This window comes from Chelmon rostratus, chromosome 18 (genome assembly GCF_017976325.1).
Source record: "Chelmon rostratus isolate fCheRos1 chromosome 18, fCheRos1.pri, whole genome shotgun sequence".
NCBI classification, from domain to species: Eukaryota; Metazoa; Chordata; class Actinopteri; order Chaetodontiformes; family Chaetodontidae; genus Chelmon; species Chelmon rostratus.
Window position 1 is genome coordinate 9,670,623 of NC_055675.1, and position 17,837 is coordinate 9,688,459.

At 42.0% G+C, this 17,837-nt stretch overlaps 1 protein-coding gene across 1 annotated transcript; it reads right to left on the minus strand.

The window, feature by feature from the left end:
• Positions 1–1,784: 1,784 nt before the first annotated feature.
• On the minus strand, positions 1,785–17,526 carry LOC121621928 (potassium voltage-gated channel subfamily H member 5-like). Its single transcript, XM_041958661.1, has 11 exons — positions 17,355–17,526; positions 15,530–15,653; positions 15,176–15,282; positions 14,899–15,027; positions 14,020–14,135; positions 13,316–13,708; positions 11,887–12,316; positions 7,269–7,468; positions 6,233–6,485; positions 5,856–6,052; positions 1,785–3,378 (listed from the first exon to the last, which is right to left on the minus strand). The coding sequence occupies exons 1-11, from the start codon at positions 17,425–17,427 to the stop codon at positions 2,233–2,235; spliced, it is 3,168 nt and encodes a 1,055-aa protein (XP_041814595.1). The 5' UTR covers positions 17,428–17,526; the 3' UTR covers positions 1,785–2,232.
• Between the last annotated feature and the right edge of the window lie 311 nt (positions 17,527–17,837).

A 17,837-nucleotide genomic window follows, 5' to 3' on the forward strand; every position in this document is an offset into this window, starting at 1 on the left:
CTTCAACAAGCTTTTTTTTCTACAGTGGCCTCACTGCACCTTTACCTGACAATAAAGCAGCTTCACAACAACTGTTCATATTCACATGCTGCTTTGACTCACATGAACAACAAAGACATACATGTGAAAGATAAGCAGCCTGTGTATTGCAGTTTTCAATGCTTTTCATTCACATAAAGACTTGACAGTTGTGTTGCAGAACAGAGGAGACTGAACAACAGATGGTGGGCAAGCATCAGTTTTCATTATTCATTTGATTGCTGACAGGTTCCCCGGATGCATGCAGGATCATACCTAAAATAAGATTGATTCAACTAGCAGTCACATGCTTACATCATTTTATCCTCGGGTGATTCGCAGGCACACAGAAAATTAGAAAACATCATGAACTAAAAACTGTAGCCATGCTGTTTGCTCATATGCATCCTTTCATCCAAACAGAAGAAAGCAAATGCAAATGTTTGCATCACCGAGTGTCAGTTCATTTAGGTTTTGCATAGCAGTGCTTAGTGACCCATCATTTAAAATCTTCTTTCATCTAATCACATGACTTGCATTGTTATTTAATCTTACAAGTAGACAAAGATAAATTCACTCATACTGAAATAAATACATAAATCCAATCAAATATACCTGAGCAAGAGGCAAAGTTACATGAAGGAATGCGTGGTGACTTTGCTGCAATTACCTGTTGAAATGTCCACTTTTTGATTCAGGAAAATAAATCTTTCACAGGAAACTTGAGATCATGATAATTCACAATAAAAATCTATAATTAAACCGCCATTATTGTGCTACTATCCCTATTTTACATGCATGGGAATGAAGCTGTTCATAAAAGGGATGCATAGTGCAGGGTTAACATTTCTATTATAAAACATCCACTCAAAAACCATGAAGACTTGATGATGTCTCATCAAAACAACCCTGAATGAGGCGTTAGTGTTAAGGCACATATCATCACCTGATAATTAATAACTCTAAATGTAGTCTCCACTGTCGACGGGCAACAAAAACCAAAAAACTGTCTCCAGCTACATAAGATGAAGGGAGACATTGATTTAACATACAGGGACCGTTGAGCTGCTGCTGTTTTCTCTAAGACACAAACGAGTCAATATTTTTAGTGATTGTTCTATCACACTGCAATTTCAACAAAAGCCTTCACTGTTACACAACAGACAATGTTAGCATTCAACCACTTCCTAGCTAACACTGCCGTTTGATAGTGTCACATATTTAAAAACCCATTAGCTACCATTAGACAACAGCTAATGTTAGCATTCAACCATGTCCTAGCTAGCATTACTGTTTGATAGTGGTACATATTTGATAACCCATAAGCTACCGTTATACAACAGCTAATGTTCGCATTCAGCCACATCCTAGCTAACATTACAGTTTGATAGTGGCACATATTTGATAACCCATTAGCTACCGTTAGCCAACAGCTAATGTTAGCATTCAGCCACATCCTAGCTAACATTACGGTTTGATAGTGGCACATATTTGATAACCCATTAGCTACCGTTATACAACAGCTAATGTTAGCATTCAACCACATCCTAGCTAACATTACGGTTTGATAGTGGCACATATTTGATAACCCATTAGCTACCGTTAGCTAACAGCTAATGTTAGCATTCAACCACATCCTAGCTAACATTACTGTTTGACAGTGGTACATATTTGAAATCCCATAAGCTACTGTTATACAACAGCTAATGTTAGCATTCAGCCACATCCTAGCTAACATTACGGTTTGATAGTGGCACATATTTGATAACCCATTAGCTACCGTTATACAGTAGCTAATGTTAGCATTCAACCACATCCTAGCTAACATTACGGTTTGATAGTGTCACATAATTTATAACCCATTAGCTACCATTAGCCAACAGCTAATGTTCGCCTTCAACCACGTCCTATAGCTAACATTACTGTTTGATAGTGTCACATAGTTGATAACCCATTGATCCTGTATCCTTCTTGGTATTCTCAAATGTAGCACACACAGGACCATAAAATTGTCACATAAATCAAAGACTTGTAGAACAACCCCTGGGTTTTTGCAGTGCTCAGGTAATATGAAAGGAATTTCTGCATGCAGTCAAGTGTTTAATGCAAGAAATGTCTTTGGCAGGCCAGAGTCCAGCAGGACATGCAAACTGGTGCTTCTATAAATCTGTTTTGTTTTTTTTAAACAGATTCAGGGTTTTAAAACTACTGAACTCAAAAAGGCCCATCATCTGCTTCCGGTGTGACAGGCTTAGAGGCAGCGGCTGAGTCCTGACTTTTCATTCTGGCCTTCGGGGAAGAAGTCGGTGGCAGCGAGAGTCTCCTCTTTACAGACAGCAGCCTTAGGATCTCGCTCACCTGAGACTCGAGGACTGACAGGCGGCCGCTCAGGATCTGAATGTCCCCTTTCAGCTCCAGCTTGGCCTCCTGCAGGGTCGTCTGAAGGAGCGCTTGTTCGGACGCCGGCTGGACGAGTGAGTGTTTGAGGGGGTCGACCCCGAGGCTGTGCTCGAATGGGTTTCTCTCCATCGGGCTCTTTTCCATCGGGCTTCTTTCAAAGGAGTTTCTTGAGTCTCCAGCTCGGTCGATGCGTAGATCGCTCTTTGTGATACCACTGTCACAGGAGTCAGTTTTGTGCAGGGCGCTTGTTTCTTCACCTGCTTCTCCGGCGCCGTTGCCACCCTCTGCGCTCCCCATCTCCTCTGAATCCTGGGTCTTGTTGTCAGCTGCCAACCGTTCAGACGACTGGGATCCTTCACGCCACTCCTCTGCTTTCTGTGGCTGCTTTTCTTGCTCGACGGCAGGAGGCGGTGGAGCTGAAGAAGGAGCTGAAGTGGCGTTTCTGAACTTTGCCCAGCCTCGTGCACCTCTGCTGCTGGTTGCACCGCCTAAAGCTCCCCCTCCACCTGCACCGCTGCTGCGTGCAGGGCTGCTGACCCTCTGACATAGCTGATTCTCTGCACAAGGCCTTGATATAGACTGCCCAGCCTCTTGTGTGCAGCTTTGCTCTGATTCCTCATGGACAAATGCTTGTGGAGGTGCAGCCAAGCCGCCTGCACTCCCTCCTCCTGTGCAGAGTGCATTACTCTGTAGCGGAGAGTTGTACTCCTGCTGCTGAGAAGATACAGACTGACACGGCGTGTAAGAGTTTGTGTCGGGGTGATGGTGCTGCTGCTGCTCCACCTGCACACAGTTATGATCAAAGTAAGCGTGAGCCTCTCCGGGTGTTTGAGTGTCTCTCTGCTGCCTGAACCTCTGGAACAGCTTGCGGACCGGGTGGTCGTCAGGAATGGAGAGAGTCACCTCGTTCCTCTCGCGCTCCTTCTCCCTCTTCACATCAGCGATTTTTCTGAAGATTATCTGCAAGAGAGGAGAATTTGTGCATGAGGACAGTGATGTGGGATGTGCACACAGAGGTCACGTTTAAATTACAATACTAGAGCTCTGCAGAATCTATCGTACATATGGAGCATAATGTAGCATTAAATCAAGGATAACCATCTCAGCCTGCTGTGCATGTTGAAATATTAAAGAGCTGGAAGCAGCAATGCACAAGGGAAACTGTTAATGGAGCAATAATGGAGCAATATCGAGGTCCTGAGAGTTTACAATTCCCTAAGAAGATAAAGATAGGAAAAGCTGATACAACACAGCATCTCGCTTTCTCACTTGGACTTTGCAAACATTTTAATCTACGTCTGTGAAGAAACTGTGATAGTGACTGTGAACACAATAAACTCTGGTGTTCATGAACAGTTCCAAATTACTTTCACCTGAATGCAAAGATAATATAGTCCTTTTGAAAGTCAAATTAAAGAGTAAATTAAATGGAAGCTAACTACATAGCATGGATTATTATATTCACTTATTGGAAGTTTTCTGGTCTAATTCTGATTCAATTTTACTGAAATTGATGAAAAGTTCATCTCGACAAGCTCTAGTGCACTTTTAAAGTCAAAAAGACGTCAATTTAATCAGATCAGCTGCACAAAATGCCAAAAACTCCACTGAAGCCTAAAGGAAAGGGTTAAAAATGTTGCTGTATAACACAGAACTGATAAAAAATAAAGCAAATACATTTGAGGACTTGCTTTCAGGCACTGATTGCGTTGATTCTGAGCTGTATGTGCAGTTTAGATGCACAAAGTTAACTGAAAACACAACAGTAAAGAGGGCAGAGACCAAACTGTAAACCTATGCAGGCACAAACACTTTCTAAAGCTGCGCTGATGAATAATAGATGGCTTTATTTTTATTGAATATATTACAAGTACGAGCCATAAATCTTTCAACATGGAGCCACAATTTGCCTTGAAATTGTTTAGATTTAGAGCTGCTTCACTGAGGCTGTTTGACTTCAGTATGTTTGATTATATAATGGAACCAGGCGAGACAAGAAAAGTCAGAGAGCAAACTAAAAGTACATCTTGCTTAAAACATCATAAAATCATCATGCACCCTGAGACTCGTTATACAAACTTGTATATGTAAACACACTGTTATGAAATGACTCCAGGGCTGGATACAGAGATTATACTGTATTAAAAAAATATGATTCTGTTTAATTCCTTTATAAAAGTGCACAAGTGTCATGTTAAGTCTGCTGCCCCTCAGAACTATTTCACAAAAGTCCGTCCTGAACAAAGAGCCCAGCAAACCACACGAGGCAGACTGTCTTTAAAGGGAACAGCCATTAAGAATTTATGTGAAGATGATCCCATAGGACAATATTATTGAACTGTATGAGCAACTTACTATCAAGACTGCAGAGCAATACATCTCAATTCCTTAATGGGATTAATATGTATAGCCTGGAAGAAGCTCCATCAAATATTAATAACAGTCTTTCATTTTCACTACATTTTGGTGATTGCCCTATCGCTAGTGAATTCTGAGTCACTGGAGACAGTGTGCATGTGCAGAATTATTTGAATTGATCCTTTTCACACATATGTCATGCAAGTAGAGCAGGTCGCAAGTTTGCAGTTTTCATTTTGCTAATTAAGGACTGACCCCCTAAATAGAAACGTTAAAGCACCAGGGGGCTTTTATTATGATGAACCGCTACAATGCGACACCTAGGCGCAGCTGTGCCTCCAGTGAATCAATCTGCCAGAAAATGGAGAGAAGAAGAAGCAACAATGCACGGTTCATTACTGTGGAGGAGCCAGAAGGGGAGAGGAGGAGGAGGTCCAATATTCAGAATTTTTTTCTCAAAAAGTCTCAAAACCAAGTAATGTGTTACGAGTTTTCTTTTAAAAGACTTGTTTGCTAACTAATCTTAGTGCAACGTTGCCGTCTCCCACAGTCAAAAGAATGGCAGCATGACCCACGCTTAACATGTGTGTGTGTTTATTTAGCTTAACAAGTAGAAGAATGTTCTTAAACCAAAGAGGAACACTTACTCCTTCAGTTTATCACCAAAATTGCATTCAAAATCATCAAGAGATACCTGGTTTTCACTGGACAGGAAGGGTCTGACTGTAATATGAAAAGTAACTAGTACCCAAAGCTGCCATGTCTATGAGATGTAGTGCAGTAGAAGTTTAAAGCTGCATAACATGGAAATACTCAAGTAAAGTACAACTACCTCGAGTTTATACTTGTTCAGCATTTGAAGAAATGTATGTGTAGTTATATTCCAGCAGTGCAGGTGGTCCAGAGGTTTAGAGCATTATTTCCTGTTATACTAACAAAAGTATTAAATTTCCCAAACAAGACAGCTATATTTCCCATTAAGAGTTCAAGAGTAACCATGGGGCCTCTCTCTCCCCCATATCCAATCTGCTTCTGCTGTCTGATAAAGACAAAAAAACACTTGAATCAGTCATTTTTACCCGTTTTCGTAGATTGCAGGTGAGGATGAGGTTGCGGGAGAACGTGTTGGCGAACGCCGTGTAAAACTCCAGTACCCTCATCAGAGCGTCCCTCCTGATGACGTGCAGGTCGCAGTAAGTCAAAGCTCGGACATTCGCACAAGCCCGGGCCAGCGTGGTCTCTTTCCAGAACACGTCTCCGAACACATCACCTTTACCTGGACGGAGCCAGACAGGATCACTTTGTTTATGCTGAATGCTTTGACGTGAACATCTCAGGTGACATAAAAGAGCTATATTCAGGTAGAGGATGCACTGAGCTTTGCGCTGGTCTATCAAAGCCAGCAGGCACAGACATGGCGAGGACTTGTCTGATTCATAATGTTAGGTTGGATTACCTAGTATTGCAATGACCTCATCATCCTGGATGACCTCTAGTGAACCGGAGACCACAAAGCAGAGGGTGTCCACGCTCTCTCCGATGTGGAAGATGAGGTCTCCGGGCGCGCAGTGTGTGGTCTGAAACTCCACGGCCAGAGAGCGCAGGCAGCCGTCGCTGGCCAGGCGAAACGCCGGGTGGTCGTTGAACACCTGCCTGTTGAGGTGGACGCAGATGTCCGCCCGCATGTCTTTGGGACAAATTGAGAGAACCTGAGAGAGATGGTGATATATCAGAGCAGTCATATATAGCGATCATATGTACTGGGCAGCATTTTCAAAGCAGTAAAGGCCAGTCAACAGTCTTTCAGTGTGGAAAGATAAAACTATGTAGGAACATAACTGTGAATATAACAAGGCTAGGCTTAGAAATCCCAGTAAACAGTGACACCATTTCTGATGCTCTCCAAGGGGTAAAATAATTTTATAAAGGTTAAAACATGCTCTCATCCATGGGAAGGATTTGGCATCAAAGATCTAATTCCTAAATAAATAAAGAATTGAATAGCCTTTACTAAACAGGGGCTATTGTGCTATAAAAACCTAGGTGTCTTGTACCCATGAATTAATGGTGACTAGATTTAAACTATCAATATCTCTGCCGTAGCTCAGCAGAAATATCGCTGACTAACACTTAATGACTGGGAGTTATGTGGCATCGCTTTCCAGAACCTAAAGATGCAGCAAAGCTTCAGTGCATCGCGTCAACAAGTGCACTCAGTAATCTGCTGCAACCTTTGAGGTTTGTCACTGTTCACGTTGCAACATCCACCTGTCAACCCCACCCACGTGTTCTTTATGACACTGTTTAAAATGATAACACTCTCACTTCAGTCAGCGGCAGAGCTGTGCATCAGTTTAACTTTGGACTTAAAAACACACGCGTAGCCACTACAAACCTCTATCCAATCAGTGAATGTACATTTATAATTACAGCATATTTTAGGTATAGTAGTACAAATTCTTGAGACAGCTGTTTTGGATTTATAATAATACCTTATCTGTGTCAATGCCCTTAGACATGGCCCAGGTGGAGACGATGAAGTCCATGACCCTCTCACTCAGACCTTTAGGAACCTGATAGAGCTTCAGGAAGTCGCGCACGTTGTTGAGCATCTCGTGGTAGCGGTTTGTGTTGGTGTACATCTGCTGGAAGATGGTGGTGACATTTCCAAAGATGGTTGCGTACAGCAGCGCTAAAACAAAAGGTGAGGAGCAAAAGTCAGGCGAAAACAAAGCAGCCTTCCCAACAGCATGACTGAGGAAGAGGGAAGAGGGGATGCTTTATTCTGGTGAATCATTTGGTTTACGTGAAGGTTTAAAATGTTTTCAGGTCAAAAAAAGCATCATATTTATAGGATTTGTATTTGTATTGATTTCATTTTCAATTAGGGGTTAATTATTGGGTGTTGGGTTCAGGGGGGAAACCCTAAGCAAGGGAACTATTAATTGAAACATGAATGGATTTAAACAATAGATAGTTTTAATGTATTATATTAATATTATATTAGTATGAATAATTATATACAAGGTTTAAGGAGTTATTAAGTAGAAAAAAAATAACCTTAGAAACACATTTATCCATAAATTTTCCCCTGCAGATTTTCAATTTCTCCTCACTGAAAAATTAAGGTCCTGATAAGGCATACATGGAATAATTTACAGGGTTTTTAACCCTTTGAAATCCCCCTCAAACTATGTCTATAATCTATCGCAAACACCCCCATATATTACAGTCCATTATCTAATAATGTTTCCCTCAAGATCTCATTACAGAGACCTTAAAGGTCCAGTTTGTAGGATTTAGTGCTATCTGATGGTGAGGTTGCAGATTGCAACCAAAGGAACACTTCTTCCTCTGCAGTGGCAGCCAAAAACATGAAAAAGTGAAAGTCATTCTGTGAAGTCAGTGTATGGTTTGTCCGTTTTGGGCTACTGTAGAAACATGGCGGTGCAACATGGCGGACATTGTGGGACAGGACCTCCTCCCTCTGTAGATATAAAGAGCTCATACTAAGGTGACAAATTCACAACAATTCTTCTTTTCAGGTGATTCTATTCCATTTCTGCCAATAGATCCCCCTAAACCCTACACACTGGACCTTTTAATAAAATTATTATTCAATCAATTGAATTTTGAGGTGAAAAGTTAAGAGAATTAGTTGTATAGTGACAAGGAAAACACTCTGGAAAGGTGTACAGATGAATACTACCTGTATAAAGAAACAATGAAGCGTTCAGTGAGACCCTCATTTGGCCAAAACTGCTGCACATTTTACTGCAAATAATATGGTTTTGTTACATCATTTACTTTGCTGTACATGTAGCCTACAATCTGAGCAGAATAACATAATACGGTAAGATGGCTGAAGATGTCGTTCTCTGAGCAGTAAATGCACACACACACACATAATGAGTCTTTATAATGTAATTCATAATGCACGTTTCCTCAGTGACGGTATTGTGCTGCAGCGCTGCAGTGACCTCAAAGAGTCAGTCAGTATCTCTTATAGTGAGGTTCTACCCACTCAAGAGGAAAGAGTCGTCTCCAGTCGCCACAGCATGATCACAGAGGTTAGGATACATATCTAACATGATGGCTCATTGTCCTTTTACTACACCCGAGCCTGCAGGCAAACTCTCCCTTTCTCCTCTTCCTCTCGCATAATTACTGTATCTGTAGCAGGAGATTTGTCGGCCGTAATTGAACCCGACGCTTCAGTGTGACTGAGTGGTCTTCGTGATCGAAACACCACCAGAGAACTGGGTGTTTGCTTTTGGAAGTAGCAACCTTGAAGCGCGGCTGTCACTTTGGGTTTCCCTCACCGTTTTTATGGCATCACTTTACATGCTGTTTTAGAGGAGCGGGTCAAAGGTCAGAGCACGAAGGCGAGTCGTGACGGAGGAACTGTAAGAAAGGGCTGACAGTGGAAGCAGTGACACTAGAGGTGAAGCTATTACTGTAACTGCAGCGGGCGATGGAAATAATACAGACATGTGCGTAAAAATAGATTTCTATTTTTATGAAGTCATTCAAAAGAGGTTGGACTTTCACATTTTTTCCACATAAATCCCGTTTTAAGGTGAGCAGACTTCACTTTTGTGAATGAACCATTTAAGATAGGTGAAAAAAGATAAACACCATGCTCACAAATCCCTAAATTACAGGTCATTTTAAAGAAAAGTATTAAGTCAGTGTGGACTGTTTATGAGCCAGTTGTGTTATACAACATGCTACGGACCATAGCTGCATCACTTGTGCATCCATGTTACACAAGACCCGACATAATAATCTCAAACTTGATCTAATTCACAGTAACTTCTCATCCCACACTGGCCACGAAACAAAGGTAGTGGCTTTCACCTGGACTCTTCATCAGTTTACATCAGCTGACTGCATGAACATAGTTATGTGTCCCTCGTATTTTGCTCACAGCGATACAGAAAAAGAAAAAAAAGAAGATTTATCCCTTGAGTTTGAACACATTTCAGGGCCCAAATAATTCGAGTATGAGTGAATTAACAACAAGACAGTGCTTCTCTGATGGAGGCTGGTGATGACCAACCTTCAGACAGACCCTCATCGAGCAGGCTGCGACGGGCGCTGAGCATGTCACTTTTTATTATCAGCAGAGCCGACTCCTAAACTCGGCTCTGGTTCAGACACTGAGGCTGCAGCTAAATGTGAATTACATGAGGCGAGAGAGCCTGTGGATGATCCAACACTGTTGAGAGGAAAGACTTATTTATGTTACTTCAACAAGATTTCAAATAAAATCCAGGAAAGAACGATTCTTTTTGGATTAATAACAAGTACGCTGCTTATTCAACTTGCCCTGCTGGAACATTTGTGTCACAATGATCTCAGTTTATGTTCATTGTCCCCGATGGATAAAGTCAATTGATGTGATGAAGGGATGAATTCACCCTCAGCTCTGAACACATTATGATCTAAAAGCTGATCCTTTCCTTACTGACATCATTACGTTTTCACAAGGTGATCTTGGCTGCAGCTGCAGAGTAAATCTAAAAAGAGGAAGGTGCCGTCCCTGAGGTGCTGGCAGGGACGCTACCTGCCACGGCAGAAACTGGGTGAGCATGTAGAGTATAACAGGCTTCTCACATGAACTGGTGACATGCAGAGAGAGACGCTCAGAAAACCTATTGAGCCATAAGACTATTTTTTTCTTGTTTGGATCATTTGAAATGTATAGATTTTTTAAAAATGGAAAAAAGTCACCTTCTATATGGGACAGCTGCTAAAAATAGGCTCAATGCTCTTTAAGAAATTATGGGTCACTGTTGTTTTTAACCTCATTTGATTGTTGTGCTGTTATGTGAAGCACTGTGAACTTGCTTGCTTGCCTGTTTGTGAGTGCATGTGTCAAACTAAAATGATCTAAATTAACACATGTCACCGCTGATCCATGTTACACCACACACTTATCCAGCCATGTGCTCATCACACCGAGCCTGATTTTTACTTTGCGTCTGTGCGGACCCTCCCGAACCTGCACAACATCTGCGCCATATGTTTCTTTACTGGCAGCTGTCAGGCAGCCAGCCGGCTGTAAATGCATCCAGATTGTTTCTGCTCCTGCAAGGTTTTACTGGCATATTATGAGTGAATGAATGCATGAATGAAATAAAAAATAGCATCAAAGGATAATATATTGTTTGCTGTAGAATGAGGAGATCGAAGGAGATCGAAGTGGCTATTTGCTTTACAGATGTTGTCCTACAGGCATATGCCAATTATAAATGACCATCCCATCTGCAGCTACTTACATAAACTGGTTATGTCACTATAACAAGTGGCAAATAACCCCTCTTTATAGGCAGCTTTGTGGTAGCTGGCTGGATTAGCCATAGCTGAATATTAGCCCTGTATCACCTAGCGCAGACACAGTTTGAATGAAAAAATGTACCAGTAATCTAATGGTAATATTTAATAACATAACAGCCTTTGGGGACATTTTTCAACTCAATCTTAACTCTGATGCAATGTTTGCTTTTTGAATTTCATGAAGTGTCTCTGCAAACGTTGCCTTCATACTGTAACGCCACTGATGAGACAGCAGAGCTGCTTTTCTGTTGTCCTCTGCTCAGATTTATCTGGACTGTCAAGGTTGTACTGTCCAGTGAAGAAGAAAAGCAGAGGTCACTTTGATTTAAGCTGTTTCTGAAAAGCTTCACTTGAATCTCACTTGACAAACTGTCCACTGGCAATTGATACATTTAGGCTTTGTGCCATTTGTCAGAGGCTTTGAGGCATACAGGCGAGATCGGCGTGAACTGGAAACTGTGTGTCTCCGAGCAGAGAGCTTGTGTGTATCTGTATTAGACGGTCGTGTGCCTTCATCATCTTTATAATGAAACATCTCCATTTACTGCTCCATTAACCAGCACTCATACCAGAAGCAGTGGTGACGAGCGATACAATTTGCTGTCTAATATCAGACCCTTAGACTTGTTTTCTAGCATGTGATTTAGTAAGGATTAAAAATTTTGCAATGACGAGAAAGCCCATCAGCTGAATCCAACAAAAATGTATCCAATGTTTGGAATAATAGCAAACACTGTGCTTAATGTTGGAAGGTGATTGGATACTTACAGCCCACCATCATCATAGCCACAGAGAAAATCTTCTCGCCATCCGTGGCCGGAGCGATGTTGCCAAATCCGATGGTGGTGAGACTCGTCATGGTGAAGTACAGAGAGGAAATGTACAGCGTGTCCTTGTTGGGACCACCTTCCCACTGTCCTGTTCCACTGGTATTGTAGCGGTAAGGAGTCCCGATGCTCAGGGCCAGCTGGTAGAGCCAGCTGTCTGTCTTAATGGTGTTGGTGGTCTCATCGATGACCTCGTAGTCCCCGATGCTGTACCAGATGCAGGCCAGCCAGTGGGCCACCAGGCCGAAGACGCACACCAGCAGAACCAGGACGGCTGCTCCGTACTCCAGGTAGTGGTCCAGCTTCCGGGCCACTCGGCCCAGCCGGAGGAGGCGGATCACCTTTAGGGAGCTGAACAGGCTGCTGAGTCCCTGCAATGAGAGACCGGTGGGAGATGTGAGTGGGACATATGGAACTACATATTTTGACAATACATTAATCATTTAAGCCACAAAAATGATTAAATTCACTGCATGAATTGTTTAAAAGGTTTTCCTTCTGCATTCAACAAGTGCAGCTAAAACGCTGGTCCCAGTACCTCTGTTCATAGCCAAAGGGCTGATGAATAAGGTTGTTTTTATTCTAAATGCCCACGCTACAGTGACTGTGGCTGATGATGTTAGACATGTAAAAATCCTGTTTGTCTTATTTGAATCTTGTAGGAATCATATCAGGATCCGTTTTTGTCACATTTCTCAGAGAACGCTGCTTATTTGAACCTGCACTTTGTGGCCACCTGGGGGCAGCAGAAACAAGCTGTGAACATATTATTGACATATTAGGACTTTCTAAAGTTAATATCCTGAACTTTCTAGCCAACAGTTACTCGTTTACACATACAGCAGATGCAGAACAACCTTAGCAACATTTCATGTTGTATTTCTTCAAAATTCTCTCACTTTTACCCCTGTTTTGGTCTCCACCAACTGCTGAGGGAAATATCTGGCTCTTTTGCAGCTAAATGCTCCACAATGTTCACTAGCTAATCGCTACACTGTCTGTCTGCCGTATGATCAGAGGGACCTGCAGAGTCAGGTGAGTCAGTCATGGTCACTATAAGCGAGTCCTTTAACCTGACATTAAGTCATATGATCCTTTGTTAATATAAAGAATATTGATTGTAGTAGCGTTAAGAGAAAGACTTGGACTTCCTTACTGGGAGGACAGAGTCTTCTGTCCGCGTGGCATTCCTGTGGAAATGTGAAGACTCGCGGAGATGACTCGCTGTAGATGCAGATGTGATGACATCCTTTATAGAGACAGGCAATCAGAAATGTCTTGTTTGTCACATGCAGTGTTGAGTACTAACGCCTCAGCAATAAATAAGTAAATAATAATCCTTTTAAGGAAGAAGTTTGAAAGCCACTCACCTCATCCACGTTTTCAAAGGCATTGATGATATCGTAGGGCAGACAGGACAGCAGGTCGATGACAAACCACGTCTTCAGGTAGTTCATTCGGATTAGCCTCGCGTCTGAAATGACCTCTCCGGCAGGACCCACAAACGTGGTGTGGAAGTTGAGCACGATGTCGATCAGAAAGATGACGTCGACGACGCTGTCCAGCACCAGCCAGGCCAGATTGTTCTGCTTCGTCTTGAAGGAGACGTTATAGGGCACCATGATGGCGGTGTAGAAGGTGAGGATGAGGATGATCCAGTCCCAGGTTGTCTTGAAGGTGCAGTAGTGGAGGATGATGTGTGGAGGGGTCTTGGGGGCCTCCTGTTTGTACTGAGGGAGAATGTCTGATCCCAGCTGGAGGGCCTTTCATTAAGGGGGAACATTTAGCCTCGTGTGAGTACAGAGTCACATGGAAGTGCAACAGGGAGCAGAAGTCTCATCATAACCATCAAAAACAATACGGGTCCAGAAATGCAACGTTCAATGTTCCCATAGACCAAACTAGACAAGTTTTAGGGTGATTTTGCCTTTAAATTGGTCACTATACTAATTTCTTGATTGGAAACTCTTTTATAGACCCTAGATCTTCTGTCTTTAAGGTGCTTTCTTGATTTAATTTGAGGTATTTTTAAATAGAAACGTAGCAATCATAAACAAACTCTCCACAAACTCACCTCAGCCAGTCTGGAGGGCTTGTGGCTGACCTCAGTCTTGCTCAGCGGCGCTAACTGCTGCACCAGATTGCGATTGTTGGTCAGTGCTCGTGTCAGTCTGGCAAACTTTGTCCATCCTACTTGGAGACAAAACGACAGATAGTTTAATGCAGGCACACAGCAAGTTTTCATTCAAAGTGTCCCACGTTTTAATGCATCATCCTCCCAGACTTTTACATACTTTTCTATGCAGAATGGAAGTTAACGACTGATATATTAGCACAAAAGTGCTATAAGAACAAAGAATCTTAAAGTAAACACTCAAGTATATTCCTCTCTGCAATCAACAACACAATATGATGCAGCAACGAAAGATACTGACAGTGTGATAGCACATACACTGTATCCTGAGGAGGCTTGATGATGTTCAAATCTTCACTGTAAAAGCAGCTGGCACGTTTTGCATTAAAAGGGACTGATATTCTTTTATTTCCTCTGTGTATCATCAGTGTTTTCATACATTTACCATCTCCATGTGCCCTGAGCATCCTTTATTTCTGCTTGATGTATGCAAAAGTCTTAGTGGCACACGTAATCCCCTGGGACATGGCACTGCTTCGACCCGCAGAGACCACTGCTCACTGACCCGCACACACAACACCTGGACAGTTGTATGTTACATACCAGGAAACAAACGTCAGTTAAGTCACAGCCACTCGTGTGTGCTCGAGACGTTCGGCCACGCTCCCACTGGGTAACACTGAGCTTCGATAACAATGGCTGGGCCTTAACGTCACATTCACTTGACGTAAATACACGTTTGAACCCTTTGGTAGGTGGAATAAGGAATGAAAAATGCCAAAAGTGGATAAACAGATACAAGAATATGAACGGCCTCACCTCTCGTCGTTTCATCCTCAATCGGCTGTTTGAAAAGTGTGATGTCTCTGAAGGTGCAGAGGAAAAGCACCACCTTGTCATTCTCATTTCTGATTGGGGCGACCTGCATGTAAAGCCATATTGGTGTTCCTGTGGGAGGCAATTAAAATGAGAGTTGTGAGAAAGAGCAAGTGGGAAAATGATGCCTAAACAAATAGGAGGAAATGTTAAGTCACTCGCTTTAAATTATGTATTTGATGATTTTAGTAAGAACACAAGACCCAACAGTGATACTCACTATTCTTTGTGTAGAGCAGCACCTCATAGAAATGGGACTCATAGTTATCAAAGGTCTTTCGAATTTTGTCTATAGTCTTCTTATCAGTCAGGTCACCATACATGAAGCTGTATAATAAGGGAGAAAGAACACCAAGAAGCAAAAAGAAACGTTGTTAGCTGATCGTTCTGCGTCACTGCTCAGCAAATGGATATCAGTATGAAAAAGGCAAAGCATCTGCACACTCAGATCTGTCCAATATTCACTTAAACGGTATGAATCACTTGATGAGTCCTGATGCAAAGCGCCTGCACCGTTACAAACCATCCAGTGCACCTTCACACTCAGGCCGTGATACTGCAGAACGCAGCTTACTTGCACGTGCTGCTCCTGTGCATGACTTCGGCTCTGTGGTATCCCGACAGCTTGCAGAATCCGTCATTGCTGTAAACGACCGGCCACTCAACGATCTGTGCATTTCCCAGCAGGAAACTGGTTTCTGTAACAAAGCATGACAATTACAGCACACCTGCTGACCAACCTTTAGGTGTTTTGTCAGTGAAAGCCTTAAAATCATCACAACCAGGGTTATGCAACTGCAACCTCAGTGAAACTGGACTGATTTTTGCTGCCCTGCTATTGATTAATATTGCTGATTGTAATAAGAAAATAGTTGGTCAAATCTTATATTTTGATGTTTTTTGGGTTTTTTTACAGTCTCCTACAGTGTCATGAATTAGAGAAAACCTCTACTTCAAATATTCTATATTATATAAAGCAGACTGTGGCACGACTAAGATTCTTTTAATAACCATAAATAACAGAAACTAGATAATTAATATTTAAAGCAGCAGTAAACAGCGGTAATCAGACGAGTCAGTGAGCAGAAATAGTTGTTGATGAAATGTTTATATTCCGCCCTTAATGTTGATGAAATATTAATGAGGAGCTGCAAAGTTCTCCAGCTTTACAACAGTTTGGAGGGAGCTGTAGTCTCGAGAGAGAGAGAGAGAGAACCCAGAGGACGTCGAAGGACCACGAGTGAAGCCATCGAACTTAAAGCATCTGCATTGCATGCAGTGTCAGATGAGTTTACGTCATAATGAATGCATTTGCAGGGATGCAGTGTCTGAGAGGTTCAGACCAAAAAATAACTGAATTTTAGATTAGAGTCACAGACAAAATTCGCCTAAGATACACTACAGAGGTGAGAAAGAACTTTTCAGAAATGTAATTCATGTTCTTCCTTCGTGCTGCAGCTTGCACACACCATGCACGTTCATCTGCACTCATAATGAAAGCCTTCAACCTTCTCACGCTCACTCAGCTACTCTCTCGTGTCTTGACTGTACTGTCTGCCCTGCAGGCTGTCGATCCAAAAGTCCATTTTTAATGACAATATTACCTGGAGCATAAACGACAAGTGCTTATAAATGTTACAGCAAAACAATACACTATTCAATGGTACTATACTACTACAAGAGATAACATACCATAAAATTCCACTGTTACTATAAACACAAATGACTTTATATGGCCTCTAAAAGAAAATATTGTTCTCTCTCAGGCATGACTGCACACCCAGTCTTTACAAGATTTTTCTCGTATTTAGTGCCTCACTGTTTTTTTTTAGTGCTTTATGTTTATCAGTGTTGAAATTTTAAAAAATCAATAAGACAAATTTCCTCTCAATTGTCGCTGAAAAAGGCACCATGCATGAGCGCTTCTGGGCTGCAGGTAAAATAAATAAATATTCTCTGACTCTGGACAACAGCTCTGCAACAGCTGCTGTATTGTTACTGTCATTTATTTATTCATTTATTGTGTCATGCACATACAACATGCACGCAAGACCACAAAAAATTAGCCACACAAAAAGGTTCCCTTCCCAAAACACTGCTTAAGTTTCCTAGAATCATTTCTTTTTATAAGAATAGGCGATTGTGCTGATTTTATCTTGTAAATCCTTATTAATTTAGACATGAGGCTTAATTCATCAGTTGCATATGCTGCATTGTTTGGTAGTTGTGAAAGAAAAAAGTGGAAATTACAACAAAGTGTCAGTTGATGCTGCTTCCCATTAAATGACATATAAACATCATTATAGCTTTACTTAAGCACCCCATGCATGGTACCTTGACTGACATGCCAAATCAATAACATCCTTTAATTTTCATTTCCCTTTCAGAGTAAAGCTCACCGCTGGAGCGCCGGACGATGTTTTCCAGAAAGGTGTTCTGCGGTGCCACCAGCCCTCTCTTGCCCCCATGCATTATGAGGGTTCAGGACAGAGACTCCGAGCCGCTCAGTGGTCCTCTTGATCTTAACTACCCCCCTCCGCTATCTGGTCGATCGGAGCGCGGATCATAGGAGTCAAGTTACACAGAATTATAAACGATACTTCCTGGATCTTTAAGAAAATAAAAGTCTCATTGTCGATGAGGCATTTTTTTGTCTGCGTAAGTTCAATTGAAGACTTTTTAATGTGGAATCTGAGGATAGCGGTAATCATTATCGCCAAAGTGTTGGTTACACAGCACATTTACAGCCACACTGGTCTACACTTAGGAAGTCATAGGCCTACATGACAGGATAAGATGAGTCAAAAGCATGTAGCAGACAACTTGGGTGAATCTTTACTAGCTAGATAAAGACTATTTTTTTTTAGATATATCTCGTACAA

Excerpts from the sequence above, each read along its gene's own strand:
- LOC121621928 (XM_041958661.1), bottom strand. The coding sequence starts at position 17,427 with ATGCATGGGGGCAAGAGAGGGCTGGTGGCACCGCAGAACACCTTTCTG. Across the intron at positions 13,709-14,019 it reads AGCCCTCCAGACTGGCTGAG|GCCCTCCAGCTGGGATCAGA; the intron begins GTGAGTTTGTGG and ends CCTTAATGAAAG. Across the intron at positions 12,317-13,315 it reads CCTTTGAAAACGTGGATGAG|GGACTCAGCAGCCTGTTCAG; the intron begins GTGAGTGGCTTT and ends CTCTCATTGCAG.